This window comes from Anticarsia gemmatalis, chromosome 18, assembly GCF_050436995.1.
Source record: "Anticarsia gemmatalis isolate Benzon Research Colony breed Stoneville strain chromosome 18, ilAntGemm2 primary, whole genome shotgun sequence".
Classification (NCBI taxonomy): Eukaryota; Metazoa; Arthropoda; class Insecta; order Lepidoptera; family Erebidae; genus Anticarsia; species Anticarsia gemmatalis.
Window position 1 is genome coordinate 628,749 of NC_134762.1, and position 24,209 is coordinate 652,957.

Consider the following 24,209-nt stretch of genomic DNA (forward strand, 5'->3'; position numbering starts at 1 on the left):
TGTTACCATGGGATAGTTGTGTGTGTGATAGTGTTCATAGCAACTCCTTACAACATCAATGATTACACAAAGAAGTATTGTAGAAACAATTAAGTGATTCAATAGAAATGACCATGAGTTTCTTGCCAGCTCTTATTGGCCCTAATTCACTATAAGATTCAGTCTTTGACCTTAATTAATAAATGATTTGATTTTTATGTTAGACATGGGTAGCACAAGGGCATAATTGCTTGTTTGATATTAACAATATTATGCTCTTGCCTTACCAATGGCATTTTTAACGATTTTATTATTCCTTAGAACTACATAGGCCTATAAACATACTACAACTTGCAGGAATCACTGTAACATGGTTGAGAAACATCAAAAAACCCGGTACAACAATGAAAAGGATCTCAGCAAAGTTTCAAGAACATAATTAGTAGTCTGTGACCACAGGACTATAACAGGCTCATGCCTAAAAACTTGGACAGACAAATATATGGTATCTGAGTACATTTAATAGTAGTTTATCTATTGAATAGTGTTTTTTTATATGAAGTTTAACACTATTAAATAAATAAACTGCCGTTAAATGTAAATATCTTAATCAAATAAGAACTAAAGTACCTGTAATTAGGTAGTTTAGTTTTTTAGCTTCTTTTATTAACATTGTTATAACAACAAAGATTGCAACTGTTGAAATCTGTTCAATATAAGTAAATTGCTCCGACATTAGAAGATACTTGCCAGCAAGTTCAATTTAGATTCTAATTTACAAGCAGTGCCTGTAGACAAGTATTAAACAGAATAAGAATGACCAATTAACAATATGGCAACTCAACTTGAAGAAACCTTCATAATCTTCAACTAACCAACACAATTCATACAAACTTCTGTAACAATCAACAAAATAGCAATCCAGTGACACTGGTTGGCTGAATAATACCACCAATCGGAGACCATGCTGCTATCATTAAAAAAGGTCCTCCTACACCACTTTTTAAACTGAATTGACTGAATATACCAACATTACAATGCTATAGTAAGTGCTGACTGCTACCCATCCACATTGTTAACAAAATGTATAAGACAAAAATTGTTAACTTACAGGTAGTCGATGAAAATGATACCTATTGTTTTAAGACCTTTGTATTACTTTTAAACCTTTAAAAACACAATACATCTGTGAACTACAGTTTATAACATGATTTGGAACACAGACACACATATTATAATCTGAATTTGAGAGGTAGGTACCACAAACTCCTGACCAAGCACAACGTCGGACACCGCTCGACCAAATACAAAATTCACAGATATACCTATTTCTGTTAAAGTAAGTGGAGACACAATGGCTGAACGTCGCTAGGTTCTTCAATGGAACGTATTACGTATCAAAACAACAGTAGCGTTTGTATTTCCAATGCGAAACTGATCTGGCCGAAACCGACGCGACCGCCATTTCAGACGATATAAAACAATGGTATTTTTGTTACGCACTTCACTTGGACGATAATGATACACATTTTATTTGTTTTATTGGGTACTAGCTAAGTAACTTTTTTTAAAATGAAAATTCGAAATTAACGGTTTGAAAACAAAATTCTAATAATAACGCCGCGCTTGATTGGTTTGTTAACGCCGGGAAGTGAGTGAGTGTGTGAGTGAGTGAGTGAACTAGTAAAGTAAATAAAATGGAATGGCTAGGGAAGAGAATGTTGGTCGATTCAAGAAAAAAATAGTCGAATTAGTACCATACATGGTAAAATTCTATTCAGATCAAATATGTACGTAAATGAATACAGACATTGTACTTTTAAGAACTTTCATTCATTATGTGAGTATTAAAATATTTCTTGAAAATTGTAAACACAGTCATTAAGGAATGAAATTACAGTTACCAAACAATGCTTCCTAATCACTACACGAAGTCGAATTATAATTATAGTCTTCTACCTACATCGTCACTTTATTAACTTTGTGTACCTAATAAGAATACTTAAATTTTAATCAGTCATTATCTCTAATGGTTCTAATTGCTAAACGCCCAATTCTTCGGTAGGTAATAACTTTTCTGATATCAATAGAAATAAATAGGCATATTTAATTTATAAGTTATTTAATATAAATACTAATATTTATTGCAAACACAGGTGACACTATTGAATTTCTGTTACAAACCTTAACTTATCGACAGGTGTAGGTAATCTCCGAGCATTTTAATGTCGCTTTATGCCTCTGTAACAAAAGTGTTTAATATAATATAATTTCTATATACTCATACGGTTTGACTCGATTGAATCGCGAGTATTATCCTAATGAAGAGTCAATCGCTTTCACGATGGGCCGCTTTAAGTTGTGTTTAATGCGGTCTTTACACTTCGAGTAGAACTATCGCTACGGGGTGTGAGTACGGACCATTACAGATATTTTGTAGTTTTATAAATCACAAAGGTTTGTTAAACAATAAAACATCTTACTCTTTGAAGCACGGCCAGGGTGTGACCTCTTCCTTGAGTCGTTTGTACACGCACGAGGACTCCTTGAAGCCCAGCAGCTCGGCCAACAGGTCGATGTCCTTGTAAGACGGCCGGGCTCGCAATAACTGCACAATTTATACACAATACATTATTTACTATTTAATTTACTGTGCGTTATTCGTTAAGGTCATTTTGAGTGATAAGGAGAGCATAGCTCTAGTGAAAAAGGGTATATAAGTTGTACGATTTTGTCGAAAGGGTATATGAGTACGAAAAGTTCAGAAAAAAATCTCTATCGATTGGTGAAAACAGATATTGTTTATCTTTAAACATGAGAAAGTTAGCAATGTGTAAAAGGGGGTTATTTACACTAGAATATTGCAAAAGTGGGATATAAGTGCACTCTAATTTTTTTACTAAGTAATTAACGATAAAATCGGACTCAGGTATATAGGCACCCTTTTCCTTTAGAGGCACTGATGTCTCGATAATTTGTGCGTTTTAAGACTTACTAAATTGTTGGATTCTATGTACAAGTGTTACCTCCGTGGCGACTTCCAGCCGGTCTTCTATCGTCTCCTTCATGTTCCAGAAGAGGAAGCCGACCACAGTCTCCTCGCGCAAGTAGAACAGTATACCGTGGCGGTACCTCGCCTCGTACTCGCCACCCCTGACACACACATAGCACAATTATAACAAGGTTAATTGTGCTTAGCTGTCGGTAATCTGTGGGTTAAGTAAACGTTGGCGCCGTCATACTTTAAATGAGTGACCGCATAGTGATATTTGAACTGAGCGTCCCCGTTCTTCGGAGGGTACGTTAAAATTCGGTCACGATTTGTTGTCGTTAAAGATAACTTAGTCAACAATTTTATATTATGCTAACAACTAGGTACTTACACAAATCTTTAAATGCTATTTTAATTTTATTGTATGGACTGTAGATGCACCAATAGATGTTGTTTTTGAGTATGTTGGTGTTTCCCGTTGTTTGTACGTTTGTAAAAGTTTCCGTTAGGTAAGTTTTATAATCCTTACTCTTCAGTCAACATAATAATATGAATAAAGCACGATTCACACAGAAAACCAGTGCGTGTCGGGCACGGTTCGGGACGGGAGTACGGCGGGTCTAATAACATGTATTCATATGGCAACCACAGGTATAGGTACACCACACAGCCCGCGCCCGACCCGCATTCACTGTGTTTTCAATGTGTTATCTTTGTTAAATATGGTTACTATGCCACCTAAGTCTTATCGTTACTATGAACAACCTACCATATATCAGTTGTTTTTCAATCAGAACAAAAATATATTACTCCAACACTGCGATTCTCATTTATTATATTAAAAAATCTTGCATATCAATATCAATACAAGTAACTAGACCCGCTGTTTTCTGTGGTCTTTCAAACATGAATCGCGGAATAAACGATATAAATCAATGACTTACTGCTTGTAACACACTCTGTTCGCGTCTCCCTGCTCCGCTTCGTGATCTTTGAAGAATATCTTGTCTACCTCACACTCCTTGAACAGTCCTACTGTCGGCATGCAAGCCCCAACCTCGCCGATCACCTGCACAGATAATTTTAAGTATTATTCATATACCACGTAACTAAACCAATGCGGTTAAATAGACTAATGCGATTGTCAATTTTTATTAGTTTTTCAATAAACAGTAACAAATATACTTACATATATAGTCCGGTCAAATTAGACCAAAAAATCAGTAAACCCACGACAAATTCAGGGGAAGCTGAAAATTCTTAAAATTGTTTAAATTATAATTATAAACATTGTCTTAAAAGTCCCAACCGATCCCATGTAAGGAAAAAAATTTAGCGGGGTAATAAGGTCCAAAAAATGAGTTTTTCGCGATTTTCTTGAAAACGGTAAGTTTTATCGCAAAATTACCCCAGACATAATTTGTAGATCAGGGAATTTCCTATAAAAAAGGTATCAATAATTTTTTCCCTAAAAGCCACCGCTTCTGAGATATAACGATGCAAAAAATTGCGAGCGTCATAATACACTCATACACTACTTCAACTTGCTTTAGCAATTATAATATTAAAAGAAGTTGAAATCGATGACATCATGGATGCTGATTTAATAATTAATATCGAAAATATAGTAGATAAAATTTTTTCATACAATGATATTGAAAATGATGAAATATCTGGAGCTTTACTTAATAAACTGAATCAAAAACTTAAGGATTATGAGGAACGAGGACCAACAGCGAAACTTTGGATTCAATATTTTTATATGGTTTCAATTCTTAAAGAGTTTTTAAGAGCTGAACGTATGGGGGATTGGAAAGCACATTTAAACTGCGTCAAAGAAATGCTTCCTTACTTTCACGCGTCTAGACATTTTCCGTATGCTAAGTCTGCACACCTATACTTGCAGGATATGCTACAATTAGAGAATTTCATAGATCCTGAAGTCTATAAAAAAAATTCAGAAGGATTCTTCACTGTGAGACGTTCAGACAAATTAAGCTGTGGCACTTCAACGGACATGGTAATTGAGCAGTCTATGATGAAAGCTATGAAGACAGATGGAGGTATTGCTCGAGGAAGAAGCACAAAACAGAGTGTCATAAGTAAATGGGTTTATAGTATGCATGCAATGAATACAGTTTGTGAAAAATTAGAAGATCTGGCTAACGTTAGGATGGATACGACCGAGCAGCTTGTTGATGCAAGTGATTCACGAGTAAAAAAAGATGCTAAAGACTTACGAAAACTTTTGGAATGGTTCTCAATACATAATCCTTTTCCAGAGGTTTTGCATCGTTATACCTCAGAAGCGGTGGCTTTTAGGGAAAAAATTATTGATACCTTTTTTATAGGAAATTCCCTGATCTACAAATTATGTCTGGGGTAATTTTGCGATAAAACTTACCGTTTTCAAGAAAATCGCGAAAAACTCATTTTTTGGACCTTATTACCCCGCTAAAATTTTTTCCTTACATGGGATCGGTTGGGACTTTTAAGACAATGTTTATAATTATAATTTAAACAATTTTAAGAATTTTCAGCTTCCCCTGAATTTGTCGTGGGTCAAATGTCTAAATTGACCGGAGTAATACTTGTAAACTTTAAAATAAAACTGAATGACAGAAATATAAAACTGCATCTAAATTGGATAGTTATTTTTTTCATGGATCCGAATTTCCACGGGATTACCGCACAAAAACTATACCCGAACAAAATAAGACCGGGAGGCTAGTTTATAATATTAGTATTGATTTATTGGCTACTACAGTCGGCATTGCAAAACTGTTATGTTTTGCTAAGCCCCTAACTTTTTGAGTTGCAAAAGAGGGGGTGATGCAAAGGATCAAGAGTGGTCGAAGTGTCAGCCGGCCATTAACCGGCACCCCCACCCCTAAGATAAGATAAGATAAGAGGTATAGATTACTTCGAAGTAGAGGTCGTCGTGCAGCTGCATGTCGTAGTGGGGCTCCATGTTGCAGGGGGTCCAGTAGCCGGTCATGTTGGCGCCGGCGATGTGGCCCTGCTCCACGGCGTTGTCGTAGTGCTCCATGCGCGTTCGCGTCTTCTTCCACTGCGACCAGAAGCTCGCCGCGTCTCCTGCCTGCAACACATCATCATCATTATAGGCTAGTGTCCATCTATTGCAGATGATTAGTGAGACGTCCATAGCCAGACACACACGCTTTATTGCGCAAGAAACAACAATCGCGTGTCAAAAAGCGTGCATGTAAAGGATGTGAAAGGAAAGAGCGAGCGGCGCGCTCTTCTGTCAAACCCGCGAGCGAAGAACGACTTTGACTCTAGGTTGATCACTTACCATACGACGAGAAGAAGATGGCGTCAGACAGAGGAATATTTGTAACGAAGGAACATCCTAGTTCGTATCTTAAAAAGGCCTATGCGGGAGTGAAAACCGCGACCGAAGTTTAGGCAGTTGAAGCCAATATATAAGGATGGAGGATTTGAAGTGCGTAAATGCATACGAGGCTACCACTATTGGTATTGGTAATCAGTTCTCTGGTTACCATAATGTACTCTTGGTATTCAAGCGTGTATACTTACTACATAGAGATGGGTTCTCGCCTTCAGCTCAGTGTTGACGAGGAAGCCTCCGTTCTCCTCGTCCGTCTCCAGGAACGAGGGGTCCGCGATCTCCGTGCGCGGCTCAGCACCGATCGCTACGAATGCCTGCACAGCAAAAATTACTAAGTATAATATTATGTCCACTTTCATACATATCTAGGAATAACAGGTGATTTGAATTGCTTCTTGTAATAAGATAACTAGCTTGATGAAAGACATTGCCGGGCATGGGAGTCAAACAAACACAAGTCATATAGTCGATGCCCTTCATAAAGGTAGGCTTTGAGGTTATGAGGACAAGTAAATAATAATTACATAATCCGTGACGATAGATTTTCCATTAGAGAGTGTTAGTTCAAGTCGTCCGTCGGCCGATATGAACGCATCGTAGACTTGCGCTGTAAACACAAATAATATTAATTTGATAACATATCTACATAGTATATAACATCTAATATGTAAGTCGGTGCCAACAGCTAGAACAATTTTGCTACATCATAATGAACAATTTTTAAGTCTGCTTGGAATTAATTGCAGAGCTCGATATCGAAGGAGATACGCATGATACAATGAGCATTTTTTCGTATTTTTTGTTACAGAAACCTTTGCACGGGAGTTCTACTCGCACTTGACCGGTTTTATTGAAATACTAGCTGACCCGAGCAACTTCGCTTGCGTCACATAAGAGAGAATGCGACAAAATTTTCCCCGTTTTTGTAATTTTTTTTACTCGTACTCTGCTCCTATTGGTCGTAGCGTGTTGATATAGCCTATAGCCTTCCTCGATAAATGGGCTATCAAACACAAAGGATTTTTCAAATCGGGCCAGTAGTTCCTGAGATTAGCGCGTTCAAACAAACAAACAAACTCTTCAGCTTTATTATATTAGTATAGATAATAAAGAAAAATATAATAAATATGATTAGCTAATTAATTGTCGCTGTAAAATGGTATAGTATAACTCACTCTTGGGCATGAGTGTGACCCCCTGACAGCGGACCTTCTCGGCGGCCCACTCGCCGAGGTACTCGGGCAGGATGCCGGCCATCAGCCCCTTGTCCTTGTAGATGTGCACGAACTCGATGGGCCCCGGGTCCGGGTCCTCCAGCCGCTCCACCACCTTGTCTGAATATTTATATAAATATATATTCACCAATTTCGCACTTGGACTTTTCTTTGGAAACGCTCTGTCTATTAGTAAAAACCGGGTCGAAATCCGTTCAGCAGATTTTGAGTTTCTCGCAAACAGACAGACAGCCGCGACGAGGGACTTTGTTATAACAATATGTAGGTATTTAGTGAAAAGTCAATGAATGATACGTTCTGAAGACATTTTTGACTTGATCATCATAAGCGAATGTGATGCAACTAGGTATAAATACTAACTCATTCGTCCGAGATGGTACGCCAGTTCGGTGCCGAGCGTCCCTCCGCCGATGATGACCACGTGACGAGCCGCTTTCACCTTCCTAAGGTATAGAACAAGTCATTTACTTACATTAATTAAGTGATCGACCTTGCGTAAAATTTGTTCAAACAACAGCTGTCAAACATGACTAAATATCAGCCTGCGACCACGGCCAGTGTAACAAACGTCAGACATTCCAAGGTAAAATGTGTTTCGTACGCAAACGCAACGCAAAAGTCTAAAAGTTATGATGTCTAAATAACTGTAATTTTATAAGGCAACAGCCTTCTAAAGCATACAGACACTCAGCTCAAATAACACTCAGCAGGCACCCATCAACGTCTTGTTTGCGGTAAGGTTGCTTAGCTAGCTCTCATATTCTTTCGACCGGTAACAATTTTAAAATACCTGTAACTGTAAACTAAGAGGTATATGTACCTGTATGCAATTTCCAGGTCCCTGATGGTCCTGAGGTTGGTGACACGCTGTCGCACCTCCTTGGGGGCAGACTTGAACATGTCCAGGGTCTTTGCCTTCGATCCTAGGAGTTAAAACAACGATATGTGCGAACATTAGCAACGATAGGTATCACATATCAATTCATATCTTAGATATTTATATTAGCGTTATAAATGTAAGCTTTAAAATCTGTAGATATCTATAACTATTTAACCCGCCCTAAAATTTGGATCCAAAATTAATGAACGACACTTAAACTTAGGACTGGTTTCCCTCCGTCTGGATAAGTATTCGATAACTTATAATATAAAATAATTATTATGACAGTTCTTTTCATACACTTAATTAATTAGCTGTAACCTAGGAACCCACATAAGCCTAGGAACTAGCCCTCCTTGTCACATTACCTAGCACTTAGCAGAATATCTTATCTGACACATAAACTGTTGAAGTTAAACTTACCGGGAGCAAGCAGACACCTCTCATAGTAAATAGGCTGCTCGCCACACATGGTGCGCACGTAGGCCACGTGGTCGTCGGCGTCCACGCGCAGCACGCACCAGCCGCTCGCGATGGACGTCGCCGGGCCCTTCTTCTTGCGGTAGAACTTCACCGGATCCATGAAGTTGCGGCACTCGCTTTGGTACATACTGTGCCAACAAGCCAAACAATCTAATATATAAAATTCTCGCGTCACAGTTTTCGTTGCCATACTCCTCCGAAACGGCTTGACCGATTCTCATGAAATTTTGTGAGCATATTGATTAGGTCTGAGAATCGGCCAACATCTGTTTTCCTAAGTGACACTTTTTTTTTTTATTTGTATGGCAAATCAACGTTTGCCGGGTCAGCTAGTTTTAATCTAAGCTAATACTAGCTGACCAGTGCAACTTTGCTTGCGTCACATAAGCGAGAATCTGTCACAATTTTCCCCGTTTTTGAAACATTTTTCGGTGGTACTCCGCTCCTAATGTTTGTAACGTTATATTATATAACCTAACCTTATAGACTTAACTTATCTGTCGATTGACGCATAAAGTGGCTGCGATGCGGTAAAAGGGATAAATATTAACCAATCGGATTAAACATTAAAGATGAGTGGAGGTTTTGTGCAATCCAATTGGTTAATTTTTCTCGCTCTGGGTCAATAACCAGGTTAGCCAGCTAATAGCCGTAACTCACGTTCGTCTTCTTCCACCGTAGTCGACAAAGTTAAGTCTCTTCAGTTCTGGCGGGTCAGGGTTCCACCACATCCACTTGGTCATCGGCGGCCGCCGGTACGGCAAGATGTCTTCTTTCGTTACGAAGAACACCTGGAAATTTACAGCAGTTGAACATTTTATATACGTATTTCTTTGATTAACTATTGGTGTCCAAGACTGATGTCACACAAATAAGTATTTCCGGGTGGTTTCTTCCTTTATGTCGCTATATAGCGTATTTTCTTTTAAAAAAGTCAACGCACGCACTAAGAATTGTTCTTTCGTCGCGGGGACTTTAACAAACATACAAACAACGGTCAAAAAGTACAACCAGACCCGAAACAATTATTTATGAAACGCACAAATGATTGTACCGTGTGGGAATCGATCCCGACGATGCAATAGTAGCGCGGCGTGGCGACCTAAAGAACTGCGCTTACTTGGACCTAGAATAAAAGCTACTACATTTTTGTACTTAGTCCATGTGTTCATGTACATACCTATATGCTATAATAATGGAGAATGTTACTAGGTATGCCAAATCGCTTGAAATTTTGACTCAGTAAAGCCTGTACATGTACATGCAAACCAGTTTTTGTTTCAATCAAAAATACCAAGTAGTTTTGATTTTACAAGCATTCAAAGTTTCAAAAAATATCGAGTCCCGGTAACAGCGTGACGTCATAGTACACCATGCCGCGCGGGCCGCGTCCCGCTTAATATCAAGTCTCCAGCCGTAGATGTAATAGCTTATGCAGTATTTTGATGTGATTTCGTATGCTTATTACATTTAAAGTGTAATAATAGTAAATATTATTAAAAAAGACTGTGAGCCAGACTTAGCGTAATGTACAATGACGTCACACCGACTCACGCGGTTACAACTTGTTTTACTTATAAATCGGAAACTAATTGACGTATCAAAGTAATTCTTTCACTAGTATTTTTTATTTTTAACAGAGAATATGGAGAGCTAATAATCCAAATTTGTTAACATTCTCCATTATAATAATGGACCTATTACCTTGGCAGTCTTGTCATGTTGCATGATGGCCCTGTATGCGGCCCAGCCGGCGGCGCCGGTGCCCACGATCAGGTACTGCACACACGCCGGCAAATCCTTGTCGTGGTACGGACGTTTTACCTTGCGCCGAGGACGCCCTGTATCATACACACACACAAATAAGTACGTAGTGTTGATTAAATTATTTTTTATTGACATTTTCAGTACATTCCTTTTGACGACGGCCTTTAAAGCTGTCTTTGGACAATATTTTCGTAGCCTCGCCGCTTACTAACACAATGACAATGCGACAAACAGTTGCTTAAGAAGAATACTATTTAATTAACTTTATGTATAATACGACAAGTTAATAATATGCTTACGTATGAATAAAGTAAAAGAAGTTTGTAGGCATCTTAGCAAGTGAAGTTCTATAAACATTGACAGCTCACATGGGAAAAAGACTTGACTTCATGTAACACTGGGTTCATACTTACATATAGGCTTGCTGTCGTCAAGTCGGTCTCTCTCTTCTTTCCATATATACAATCTGTACAACTGAAATGTAGACAAATTTTTGTTAATAACTTCTTAAGTTCTTAATCAAACAGTCGCGGCCTCGCCGCTGTAAATATCTCAACGAGAACGCATGACGCATCAGAACCATATCTGGAGAAACGGAAACCGTTTTTATTGAATAGCTCTGCAGTAGGTGGATACACAAATATGTACTATAGATACACATTTACACGATGTCACACACTAATTCCCTGTTAAACTGAAACTACGATTTTCCACATTTTTCCGCTGGGCATACGAACACAAACTGTAAGGTACAAAAACGAGTATGGACAAATGGGGACGGACACATTAGTCCATACTCCTTTTTGTTCCTTATCTATCTTACAAAAATAACGAGAACCATTTTTGTAAATTAATTTTTAATCACGGCATACGGGCAGGTTGTTGTAGGTACATTGATGTAATCCAATATGATGATCCTCGATGGAGTAGACCACAAACAACGCAACACGTAGGCTTCGTGTATATACTTACTATACCTATTGTTTGTTTAGGTGCTTCCACACAGCAGTTATATAACGTTATACAACATTGTGTAACACGATAACAAAACAATATTAATAAAATTTTAAAACAAATTTGTTTAAAAACAAATGTTATAAGTCAGTTTCTAGCGTTATATAACTGCTGTGTGGGAGCACCTTTTAGTTCGTCCTTTATAGTACTTACCACTCCAAACGTACTGAAGAAGGCAAACACAGCCCACACATAGATCCAGGGGAAGGGCTTGGGCGGCGGTGGCGGGCAGGGCGGCGGGTCCGGCACTAGCTTCGGGGAGCACGGCCCTTTTGTCTTCGCACAGTCTAACATGGGCTGGAAACGTACCACCAGACGTAGTATCTACACTCTAAATGACTTATGCTGTGTATTTCAGTGTGTACTAATTGATCAAATTTAGAAAAACATGAGTGTGTGTTGCATTTGTTTTCTCGAAAACTGCACCATGAAAATGTTGTTGCAAATTGCATGAGTAAAATCAATTTGGACTATTAGTTATGAGTTTGACTTTAAAAAATCCTGCTATCTGCTCCTAAACATACTCAGACACATATTATTATGTACTTTCACCGTCATCAAAACAAACTATCATAAAATAAACATTAAAAACAACAAAATAATCGAAACGTCGAACATAGATTTATTACAAAAACTATGCGACAAAGCAACTCGGATAGAAAATTTTCAGTTTTTTTTGCAATGAGAAATCAGAGCCCGCCACTACGTGGTCTGCGTGTTGGTGCGCTTGTTCGCGCTCGTGTCCTCCGTCTGCTCTAGTTCCTGCTTCTCCGCCTCCTCCAGCAGGGTCATGCGGTCCAGCGGCCTCCACGGCTCGTGGAACGCGTACTTGTACTTGCTCCTCCCGTGGTAGCCCAGCTTAGGCAGCACCTTCTTCACTACCTCGTTCAATTTCCTTATCGGCTTGTCTTTCCAATAATCAGGATGAACGAACGGCGAGTTCTGGAACATATCTTGCACACGAAACGGATTCAACGAAGCGTTAGGTTGAAAGTTCAGTTCTGGGCCTTTGAACAGCTCCCTCGCGTCCTCATTCGGTATTTCCTGTCAAAAAACGAGACTATTCACTTCGGGACACTCTGAGGACACGTGTTACAAGTGCGTTCGACGAAATTCTACGGCCTGGACGTGGCGTTAAACTAAAATGAAACTATATCTTTACATTTCAAAGCGTCTATTTCAGTCGGACTCTGTTGGGTGGCGGGTGCGCAGTGTGCGGCGTGGGTCACCACCGGTGGACCCACTGCCAGTGTCGGGAGTCCAGCATCATTGCGTCTTCTTCTCCCTTCCCTTTGCCTCTGAATTTGCCGAAGAAGCCCTTGATTAAGCCCATCAACGTCTCTTCTTTTTCCTGCTCCTCGCCCTGTTGCATTCCATACTGACAGGGATTCTGTTGGTAGCCATGTTGGTAGCCCTGCTGCTGGTAGCCCTGCTGGCCGCTCTGCTCAGTGCTCGATTCGAGCACGCCGCTCCACTGATGAAGAAAGCACAAGCTGGATTTCATTAGATACTTAATCACGTCGCGGGGCTCTGATTTCGTCAAACGCACTATACAACACAGTTTTTGTAATATCGCTATTGTGATGGTGGTGAGTGTGCAGACGTACCTTAGCGTTACTGGGCGGCAGCGGCGGCACCACCACCTCGGGCACTTTGATCCTGTAAGGGTCGTAGTTGGGCGGCTGAGGCTCGTGCGGGCACTCGCAGCGCCACACGGGGGGCGACGGGTCAGGCTTCGGCCACGGCTCGACTTTCCTACCAGTGGTTTGAGGGATGTTTTCGCCGCATTTTCCCCCTTTATCTTTTGAGTAGTATAATCGATTGGCTGCAACAAAACGAATCCTTTTTTAATACCAACATAGAATCATATTTTGACAATGGTGACAGTTCTTTTACAAATCGAGGTTTCTCTACAGGACGAACACCGACGTAAATGCTAAATTATGCACGTATTGTCTTATACAGCTGTAGAATGCTGTAGTGGTACTCACCGATGCCAGTTACGACCCGGCCGAGGTTACTGTTCACTGCCAGCACGCCCTGTGTCACGTGTAGCACCTGACTGCAACATCTTGAGTTTATCATCCTGCCACTCGAACACAATAATTTGCTAACGCTTAATTATATACACTAAAATTTTATTAATTTATAAAATAAATGGTCTACATTGTTTTTGTGTTGTACGGTTGAGTTTGATGATTTTTTTTCTGACACTGTTTGAAAATTGGAACCGATACAAACTGAGTTGTTTTTTTATTCTTAGTTTTTTTGGTTTGTGTAAGGAGGTTGACTCTGATAGACAATGAAGGCTTGTTGAATAACTAGCCAGGGTTCCACGAGTTTCTAATAACTTAATATTCAATTTATATAGAACCGATTTTCCTAAAACACCACTATTTTTTTTAATTTTTTTTCTATTCGTCCATTAAACGGTAACGAAATCAGGGCAAATTATTGATAGCTCTGTGTGTTGTCTACTATCTTTATAAGTATGTATTATGAAGTAAATAAGTATGTTTATCAGTTATTTGGTATATAGTACAAGCTCTACTTAATTTGGAATCAAGTGACCGTATGCGAGTTGTCCAATGATATTTATATATTTCAAATATTTCTTGCCAGTCTTAAGTAAGTGTACTGACGTATTTATATACAATATCTTATAGCGGTAAGGCCCCTCGCCCACGGTGACTTTTTGAAGCATGCGGCTGCATCGTTACAAAAAGTCGCCGTGGGCGAGGAGCCTTAGTAGTCGTGTATTTCCTGCATACATGTAGGTAAGGTAGATAGGTGTATTTAACTGAAGATAATTTATGGAGACTCTCCTTATTCAGCGACAATATTGTGGCTCTTCCATAGCTATAAAAACATCAAGTATAAAGGTGTTATACCTTAAAATAAAACAAGGAATACATTTGGAACATATTTAATTTTTGTACATCGTAACAAAAGATTTATTTAATACATAGGTATATCATTCATATTTATCCATCGATTTTTATATAAAAATACTTTTTATAAATTCTCATATTATAGTTTTCTTACAACATGGAATGGTGTTCATTAAAACCTTGTTTACAGGAAGAAATAACATCGGTCGTCTCTTTCTTTTTAACGTGAAAGAGTGAGATAGCATGATACTATAACTAGTGGGTCGTTGTACAGTAACCGTTCTGATAGATAGTCAGGCAGGTCTTAGAACATAAAATAAATATTGAGTGATGAAATAAGCTATACTGCTCCCCATAGTTGACAAGAGGCATCTAACATTCTTGTCGAAATTGAGTTAAATATATTGCCTGAATCAGCAAAAAAAGCCGCACCCGTCCATATGTTTTATATTTTTCCATGTCGCTCCGTGATAGTTTTAGCTGAGCGAAATAAATCGCTTTTGTTTGCACTAATACACCTGTATAAAGGTTAAAATACTATTTTCTCCGGTTTCACTTCTTGTTAGATACGCCTTTTCAACTATCGGGGGCAGCATAGTTCTTTTACTAAGATAACAACGCTTATAAAATTAAGGATCAAAACAACAGCCCAATATACAAATAATTATAATTTGGAATAAATGCCTGTCTATATAGGTATTGGAGTATTGAAAATACGGTATATTCTCAGTTGTCACCTCTACGCTGTCACCTCGGGGTGACAACTGGGAATTTTCTTTCCACTTCTATTCCCAGTTGTCACCCTGGGAAACAGTGTTAGAAGGGACAACAGAGAATATACCGTATATAATATTAGGTCGGGGAAAAAGTCATTTCACATTGTAGTATGTATGAACATGTAATAAAATATTTTCTCTACATAAAAAAGCTCGATATTTGGGTACCTCACGAGCTCACTGAAAGAAACCTAATGAACCGTGTACTCATTTGTGATTCTTGAATCCAAAGAGATTTTATTGCAAGTTCATACATACTATAATGCGAAAAGACTTTTTCCCCGACCTAATAATATAGCGAAAATACACGGTATCCTTCTAAAAGATGTACTTAAACAGATATTAAACCTAAAGGAACGTCATTCGAGACTGCACCTCGAATATATCGACTAGTTTGACCATGTTAGTGTTAAGGCAAGATAGTCTATTACAGATTAAGCTGAGCGCAGACCATAAAGACCTAAAGATAGACTATTGTTTATAGCCGAGTGGTATAAGTTGGTACCATGCAAAACAAGTTCGAATCAGAAGCACACCAATGACTGCGAAGTTATGTGTATTAGAAATAATGATCACTTGTTCCAACGGTGATGCAACCCTGCATGCCTGAGAGTTGTTTAGAACAGTTCTTGAAGGTATGCAAACTCTTCAACCTGCAATTGGCTAGCGTGGTGGACTCAAGGCCTAACCCTTTCCTCATTACGGGAGGAGACTCAGCAGTGGTTCATTAATGGGTAATTTTTGTAACCCATTACTGTCCGATTGCAGGACAAGGGTCTCTTCCCAAAAGAGGGGGAGGGGTTAGGCCTTGAGTCTACCACGCTAACCAAGTGCGGGTTGGTTGCAAAACATTTTAAAACGCACACATTTCTCCCGACGACGGATAATATTATCTTATGCCCACAAGAAAACGGACGAAGGTCTGCGCTCAGCTTATAGCCCTTCGTTCACAAGCCTGTCTTCAATATTCAACGATATACTCAGGCCGTTAAAAACGTACAAACTACGCCATAATCAAAATAATCATAAGAATGTGACAATATGTAAGTGCGAGCAAGAGCCTAAGATAAAATGACTTGACTAAGTTCACGTTTGAAATGGCCCGAGTAGTCTTTAAACGACCGTACAAATCCATTGCAGTTCGTATAAGAATTGCGTCTCCGGCATTCGTTACACGACTAGATTTGTATGGAGGTAGTCGCTTGAAGGCTAGAATCCTTAAGTATCGGAGATTTACTATATAGGGATGTTTCCAAGGTAGCAAGGAATAATACCAGTCATACAATATTCAGATATAAGAAAAAAAATATTGTTTTTCGCGATTCACAATAAAATACAATTGACCTAAACATTACTTAAAGTTTTAACTGAATTTAAATATCGCAAGACGTCTCAGCGTTGTATATTTTAGACCAGGGGTTCCCAACCTTTTCTTAGTCCGGGACCACTTTTATATTATTCTTGTTAGCAGAGACCACTATGTTAGTATATGAAAGGTAAAGTGTATTAATCATCCTGAAAATGTTAAATTTTAAAGTCATTCGCGGACCACCGGTTGGGAACCACTGTTTTAGACAAAACTATAAGTAAAGTAAAAAATCTAACATAAGTATCGTATGGTAGCCGTAAAAAGATTAGTTCCCAGTAGATCATTCAAAATATTCCATTTTGTTCAGGAATAAGGCGTGATTTTATGTTTGTATGTATTCAGAGTTTTGTGTATAACATTATAAACAAACAGCGAGATATGTGCAAAGTATACTAAGGAATCACTCAAGTATAAAATTATAACTATATACATAAGCATAACTTTCCGTTTAACTAATATTTACATTTAATCTAAAATTATACTAAAACTCTGTTCGCACTAGCTTGTTTTAGTCGAGTTCTGTTTCTGATGTTAATCGACTAATTTATTTAGTAAAATTAGTCGATTAACATCAGAAACTTAGTTGAGTAGCAATTAATTTAGTCGAGATTTGTTCTATTTTTGGTCAACATTGAAGCTCTAAATACTCGACTAAAATATTGCGAACAAAACTTAAGGCACCTATTGGTTGATAATTTGATTGTGATTTATACATAATAATTAACATATTGCAAATAATGTTAGTTAAAAAATTACAAAATTGAATACTAGTATTTTTCATATTATTATCAATTATTTCTAATATCGACTATTAAGAACAACTCCAATCTTTTCATCAAGCAATAGGTGTAGTATATTTTTAGATTAACAAACAAACGAATGTACTTAAGAACAAAACTTGCTTTAAAACAGTGTCATAGTCACATATGCATTTTGAACAAACCACTTTTATTCAAAACTGAATGCAGTATAAAGCACAATGGTCATTGTATAAACATAATTTGTCTATTGCACCCTAAAATTGAAAACTAAGTAATTTTGAAATTAACAATAAAATGATTTGTAGAAATAAAATAAAAATACTTGTTTTTTGATAATTTGTACATAAATTATGTAATTAGAGTCACTAACGTAAATGAAAGATAAAATCAGGGATACACTGGGGAACAAATCATTGCTTTAAAACAAAATGGTCACAAATCTAAATTTAAAAAACTTATCATTATAAAAAATGCATTTCATCGGGTTTATAACAAAGACATAATTGTTTTTTTAATGCTTATAGTGCGAAATTGTTGGAAGTAATTTTAAAATATTAAAATATACTTGATAAAATGTATTTTTTTGCGATTAAAAGAAATTTAGTTTTTTTTTATATGTATGTGGTCCTTTTGTTGTAAAGCTGCGGAATGTTCAATGACATGACAAGCGAAGCTGCGGTATTTTACTCGACACGTCTGGCGACAACGCGCGACATACGTCAGTAGCGACGCGCGTAGTCCGGCAACGTCGCACGACAATACCCGACATCACTGGCAACACTTATCGTTAAACATTTATTAACATTTGTCCTCAAGTACATCCCTGATTTTAAAACGAACATTTTTGAAGCGCGACAAATAAATACGGAATTAACTTATTACAAATTAAGTAATACAACAAAACGTGGGCGTCGGTCGGCCTGGTACCAGGCCACACAGTCCGCCGTGACAGTCACAGGGCGCCACCCGGCGGCGACGGAGACACAACACAGGGCTGGCGGCGCGCGCTTCACTCCAGCCCGAACAGCCAGTTGATGCCCTGCGCAAGGAACAGGATGAGGGGCTGCCACGCCACCAGCCATCTGATCCAGTCCAGCAGCTGACCGTATAGGATGTGGGGACGGTCCCAACTGGATATCTCGGTTAAGAATGTATTATGAATAAATAAAATTCGAAAGCATTTCATAAGACAGAAAGCATCTTTAGTTTTCGAACAAGGCAAGAGCATTAGCGTGCGAATAAAGTTGATTTGGTACACAATACTAGATGCACAACAACAATTAAATCGATCAAAAAGTCGGGCAACAAATGTATCGTAACTGTTAAAATATTGACCGCGTAAAATTAGTCCAGTAGTAATTATGTAAAAGTAGATTTGCACTACCTCAAGAATTCATGGCCCGGTGGGCTACGACCACAGAGCGGTCCGGCACAGGACCGACGTCTTTGCCGAGGTCTACGACCTAAACTTCCTGACTTCGGTAATTCTCTGATTTTTTTAATAGAAAAACTGAGAACACTTTTTGGCCTGACACAGGATTCGAACCCGAGACCTTTGCGAGGCAGCCGCATACACTGCCGAAGGCGCCACATAGGCAGTCTGAATCTACACTAATCTACACTAATATTATAAAGCTGAAGAGTTTGTTTGTTTGTTTGAACGCGCTAATCCCGGGAACTACTGGTCCGATTTGAAAAATTCTTTCAATGTTAGATAGCCCATTTATCGAGGAAGGCTATAGGCTATATATCATCACGCTACGACCAATAGGAGCACAGTACCAGTGAAAAATGTTACAAAAACGGGGAAAATTATGATTCTCTTATGAGACGCAAGCGAAGTTGCGCGGGTCAGCTAGTTCTATAATAAACATTCAACTGGAACGTTAAAAGTTATGATAAAACAATAATGTTTTGTAAAAGGATACGGGTTGGTGAACATTCTCTTGAGGTCCACCTTCTCCTTGCAGTAGGGGCAGGTCTGCTTCTTGCCCACGATGCACCAGCCGCGTATGCAGAACTCGTGGAACACGTGGCCGCACGTCAACTTGTACGTGTTCTCTGGAATATAACACAGTTTTTGAGCATAATCCCTATTTTATTTATCTCAAAGCAGTAAGGTCTTGATTAATGAAATTATAGTTATGTAAATTGTTATAACAATGTGAATTTTAAATACCCAGTTTCTTTTACTATAAAACAATTATCAAATAAAAATTACAGACATAGCTTTTAAAATGTATACTAGACAACATTTTAGCTAAAATCTTTTTCGTATAAGATGTCTGAATATGCCATTTTTAGTAATGAGAAAATTGTATACTGAGAAGTACTGTAACATATAAAATTTTACAGATAAAAATGTTTCTCAAAAAGAAACTTCTAACTAGTATTCATATCGTATTTGTAAACAAGTGCACGTATAACCAAGGTACACGTGCACGTGCACGTATACGTGTACGCACCGAGCACGCCCTCCTCGTTGACGTCGACGAGCAGCAAGTTCCCGCACACGGCGCACACGTTCTTCTCCAACTGACGCGTCGGGATACCCTCCTTAGTGTAGTACTGGAATCACACAGACACATTTTATATTAGTACATGCGAAATGTAACTATACACAGTGAAACTATAATACTTTTAATATAGAAAGTTTATTAACGTACTGAAAGGAAACTTCACTTTCATGGCTTAAAAGTAAGTACGACTTACAACTACTGATAGATACTAGAAATCAATAATGACCTTGAATTTTTATTTTTTTCCACCCTGTACATTTCATGTGGTGACGAAAATTTAAGTTAGGTGAGCAAACAATATTAGTTCTATCTCGGTTTAAAAGACTCGCCACGTAGGCGAATATTATAAATATGAATGGTGAGTTTGTAATCAATCAATGACTGGCCTGTATTCATCTAATACAAACGATTAGGGTGGCAACGGCTTTTTAAGCAACGAACAAAGTGTACTAATTCTACTTGATGATGAAAAGATATCATTAATATCCATCATTAATAAAAAAATTATGATAGTTACCCCAATAGAAGCTGCCATCTTATCAGTGCAGTACTCAGCCACATCTCTACCCAACACTCCGAAGTACAGTCCATAGAAGAGCAGCATCAGCGCCACGTCCATCCACTGCTGCGGCTTGTGGCCGAACACCAGGTTGAGGCCGAAGAACGTCAGCATCATCAGGATGTAGCCCACCACGCCCAGCAAACAACTCACTTTGTATATTAGGTAGAACCATTTGTATACCAGTCTGGAACATACGAATATTTATTAGGAATTATATAAATTTATTGAGAGACTGAGATTTGGCTCGCGTGAAAATTTTCATCATATTGTTTGGTCCCTTAAGCGACATAACATACATCTATACTAGAATCATAAAGCTGAAGAGTTTGTTTGGTTGTTTGTTTGAACGTGATAATCTCAGGAACTACTGGTGCGAATTGAAAAAATATTATTTATTGAAGAAGGCTACATAACATCACGCTGCGACCAACAGGAGCAGAGTACCAGCAAAAAATATACAAAATCGGGGAAAAACATGATCCATTCTCTCTTATGTGACGCAAGCGAATTTGCGCGGGTCAGCTAGTACATAATATTACTCCTGTAATTCCTGGAGGTGTAGGCCGATGTGTATGAAAAACATCCGCGTTTCGCATTAAGATATAATTGGGGGTGAGCCTATTACCTTAATTATTCCGGGTTACTAAACACTAGACTACTATTGAAAATAATTTAAGTTAGAAAAAGACCAACAGCACTTTGTCCAACCTGGCCAACGAATCCGGGGCCTCGAGGCCAGCAGTTGGATTCAATAGCCACCGCGCCAGTAAGCCACAAAGTTACTCACGTTTCAAGTGCTCAGTTTCTGGGGCACATTTAGCAGTAGTTTATCTACTCAAACTGTCACATTTATATGGGCTTTTATTGATTAGATAAATTACCGCTAAATGTACCTCAGAAACGGGGGAAGTGGTGAAATAAGAGTAGTATCTACCTAGGTGTAGTGACCGACATGGGTCTGAGAGAAGACTTCCTCATGACGATAGCGGTGAGCATGGTGAATATACTCCATATGGTGATAAACCGCCACCAGTGGTTTTTCACGCTCATCGCCACTGGGATTATCCACATCGCCACCATCGTGAAGAACTGGAAACCAGAAGGAAGACTGTAAATTCTCTCTCATAAAAATTTATGAAGAAATGAAATACATGAATTATTTTATTTACGAAGTAATACTTTTTCACACCTTGTCCAGAAGGTGCGAATTCGATGCGTACGAGTTCGTTCGCGGGTTATCAAGCTACTAGGCGGTCATACATTGCGTCTATAAGCTTGACACGAGATCAAAGTACGCGCGAAGCTCCCGCTTCTTGTGGACAGAACGTTCGTTCGAAAGAATCGTGGTGAATTCGCCGCTTCTGAACAAAGTCTTAGCTTAGAGTGTTGCATTTAGACTGTATTTTGGCAGGTGTACTGAGTTCGAATCTCGACAAGTATTTGTGTGATGAGCAGAGCATGACAAATTTTAAATTTATTTTATAACATTAAGAAGTATAGTACGATCTACTTAATTTGGAATCAGATCACCAGAAGTGATGAATACGGAAAATCAGAATCAAATCATTTATTACCTTTAAGTCTAAGTCATATAGTCTATTATAGTCTTTAAGTATGTTTGTCAAAAGTGGCCAAAGGTATTTATTTATAACTATCAGATGAATGTATATAGTAAGTAGGACATATTTTACTCACAGCATAAGACCTGTAATGTCTTTTCTTCCACTCCATGACGACAATCTGTGCGATGATGAGCGTGACGATCAGGATCATGACCATGGTCGTGTGCATCGACTCATGGCCGCGGTGCAGCTCATGGAGCTTCTGATGATCATATCTGTGGGTTAAAAATATTATTTATTTATTGGCCATATTCCATGTCCTACTGCTGAGTAAATTCTTCATTAGGTTCACTTTGTATGAGGCTATAGAGTATTTGACTACTGTCAATTCAGCTACTCTTTGGTTAATCAGGAGATGAGTAAATATTTGCAATATGTCACAAGTTAGTGTTATTGTTTTTATCTAAAAAGTGATATTACTTGAATCTTAAATATTTAGGATAAAGTTAGGTTTTATCCAGATATTGAATTCAAGGTGAATACTTACGCTAATTATTATTATTTTTTTTTTTAATTTTTACATTCCTAAAGTAATAAAAAGAAATACTGCTGAAAATTTCAGCGACCACAGTCTGTGTAACCTGGATCACAAAACTAAGCAATGTAAGCAATTTTCCTTAATTGTATTAATTCTATTAAATATTAATTATGACACATGCACATTTAGTGGTCAGAAATCTTGTTTACTATTTATTTCATTATCACTAACTAAAGTCATAGGCTTATCTTAGATTAACAAGTAAATTGCATTCCTATCTTAGAAATGTGTGTCATGTTTACTTTAATGTTATATATGAGGACTGTAACTGGCTATCTGTTATTTAATTAATAATATTGTCGCATAAACAGTTTCCAATAGGAACAGCTGGTGTAAAAACTACAATTTTTATTATTTAATCGTGTTGAAATCATTTATTTATTTACAATTTGAAAAACATACTGTGGATGTATGTGATATTTGTGGACATACACAAATATCACATACATCTACAATGCTGTCAAATCCTCCCTAATTAGGTAGTTTCTTATTAGATTGTGTAGAGTGCTGTGACTAATTAATGTAATTATAAGTAACACATCAATTACAGGTAAAAGGTGACAGTTAATAAACATATTTGTCACTCAATAACAATATGTATGGCTTGAATAACTTGCCAACTGACCTTGCTACCTTCTTAAATATTAAACTTAATTCCCTAATGGCTTGTTTGCTATGAATTATGGCTTCTAAACAATGAATAGCTAAAGCATCAAGTCAATGATTTGGGTGATAGCATTACTATGAATTCACGAAAGAGGTTTGTATTCAAATTAATGAGTTGTTTGATGAAAGTATCTCATGAAAAATCATGAGATACTTTCATCAAAGTCACAAGATGCATTTTTTTACCAAAATAATTGTCCTTGATTTATTTCCTGTTTTGTAATAGCGATATTCATTGAATTGTTTACTGCAATATGTAGAAACGACATTATTTATATGAAAAATAAGGGTGATGTGGAGGTTTAGCCGTCACTAAGCTTATCAAATAGAACCAAATTACACATTGAACTAGTGACCGTAAATCTAATAAATAATAGGCGATTGCCTTGAACTCTTACCTCAACTTCTCCTCAGATGTCAATTCCTCGTAAGTCTATACAGGAAATGCAAATAACATATTAATATTTAGTAAAAATAATGATAAAAATCTTTAATTAGAATCCGTAATGTTTTACCTTATTAGGATCGACAGGCTTGTGGAGATCCATGGTTTATTTATTATACACTATATTTACAATAGATTAACAAACACTATGTTACGATCATATGGGAATTAATTCAATTAAATTATTAAATTAAACCTAAAAACCCCGTGCTATCAAGAACGATGCCGGAGGAACGGGCGTTCCAAAACTATAATTCACAGAGGGTTTCATTTGATAGCTGTTTCTGAAGCTCTTTTTCTGTTTAACACAGTCTAATTCCTATCTTGGTACTGCTCT

The 24,209-nt window shown here is 37.9% G+C and overlaps 2 protein-coding genes across 2 annotated transcripts; both read right to left on the reverse strand.

The window, feature by feature from the left end:
* Positions 1-2,084: 2,084 nt before the first annotated feature.
* LOC142980650 (apoptosis-inducing factor 1, mitochondrial-like) lies at positions 2,085-13,994 on the reverse strand. The gene is made up of 17 exons (XM_076126156.1): positions 13,715-13,994; positions 13,331-13,548; positions 11,877-12,020; positions 11,123-11,183; positions 10,647-10,783; positions 9,603-9,733; positions 8,883-9,070; positions 8,400-8,502; positions 7,940-8,022; positions 7,520-7,678; positions 6,869-6,951; positions 6,533-6,658; positions 5,895-6,071; positions 3,916-4,040; positions 3,006-3,132; positions 2,463-2,587; positions 2,085-2,220 (listed from the first exon to the last, which is right to left on the reverse strand). The coding sequence occupies exons 1-17, from the start codon at positions 13,806-13,808 to the stop codon at positions 2,202-2,204; spliced, it is 2,100 nt and encodes a 699-aa protein (XP_075982271.1). The 5' UTR covers positions 13,809-13,994; the 3' UTR covers positions 2,085-2,201.
* A 639-nt stretch (positions 13,995-14,633) lies between these two features.
* On the reverse strand, positions 14,634-24,125 carry LOC142980506 (E3 ubiquitin ligase Rnf121). The gene is made up of 8 exons (XM_076125939.1): positions 23,943-24,125; positions 23,826-23,860; positions 22,297-22,438; positions 21,536-21,690; positions 20,557-20,785; positions 19,986-20,088; positions 19,449-19,581; positions 14,634-18,650 (listed from the first exon to the last, which is right to left on the reverse strand). The coding sequence occupies exons 1-8, from the start codon at positions 23,973-23,975 to the stop codon at positions 18,530-18,532; spliced, it is 951 nt and encodes a 316-aa protein (XP_075982054.1). The 5' UTR covers positions 23,976-24,125; the 3' UTR covers positions 14,634-18,529.
* Between the last annotated feature and the right edge of the window lie 84 nt (positions 24,126-24,209).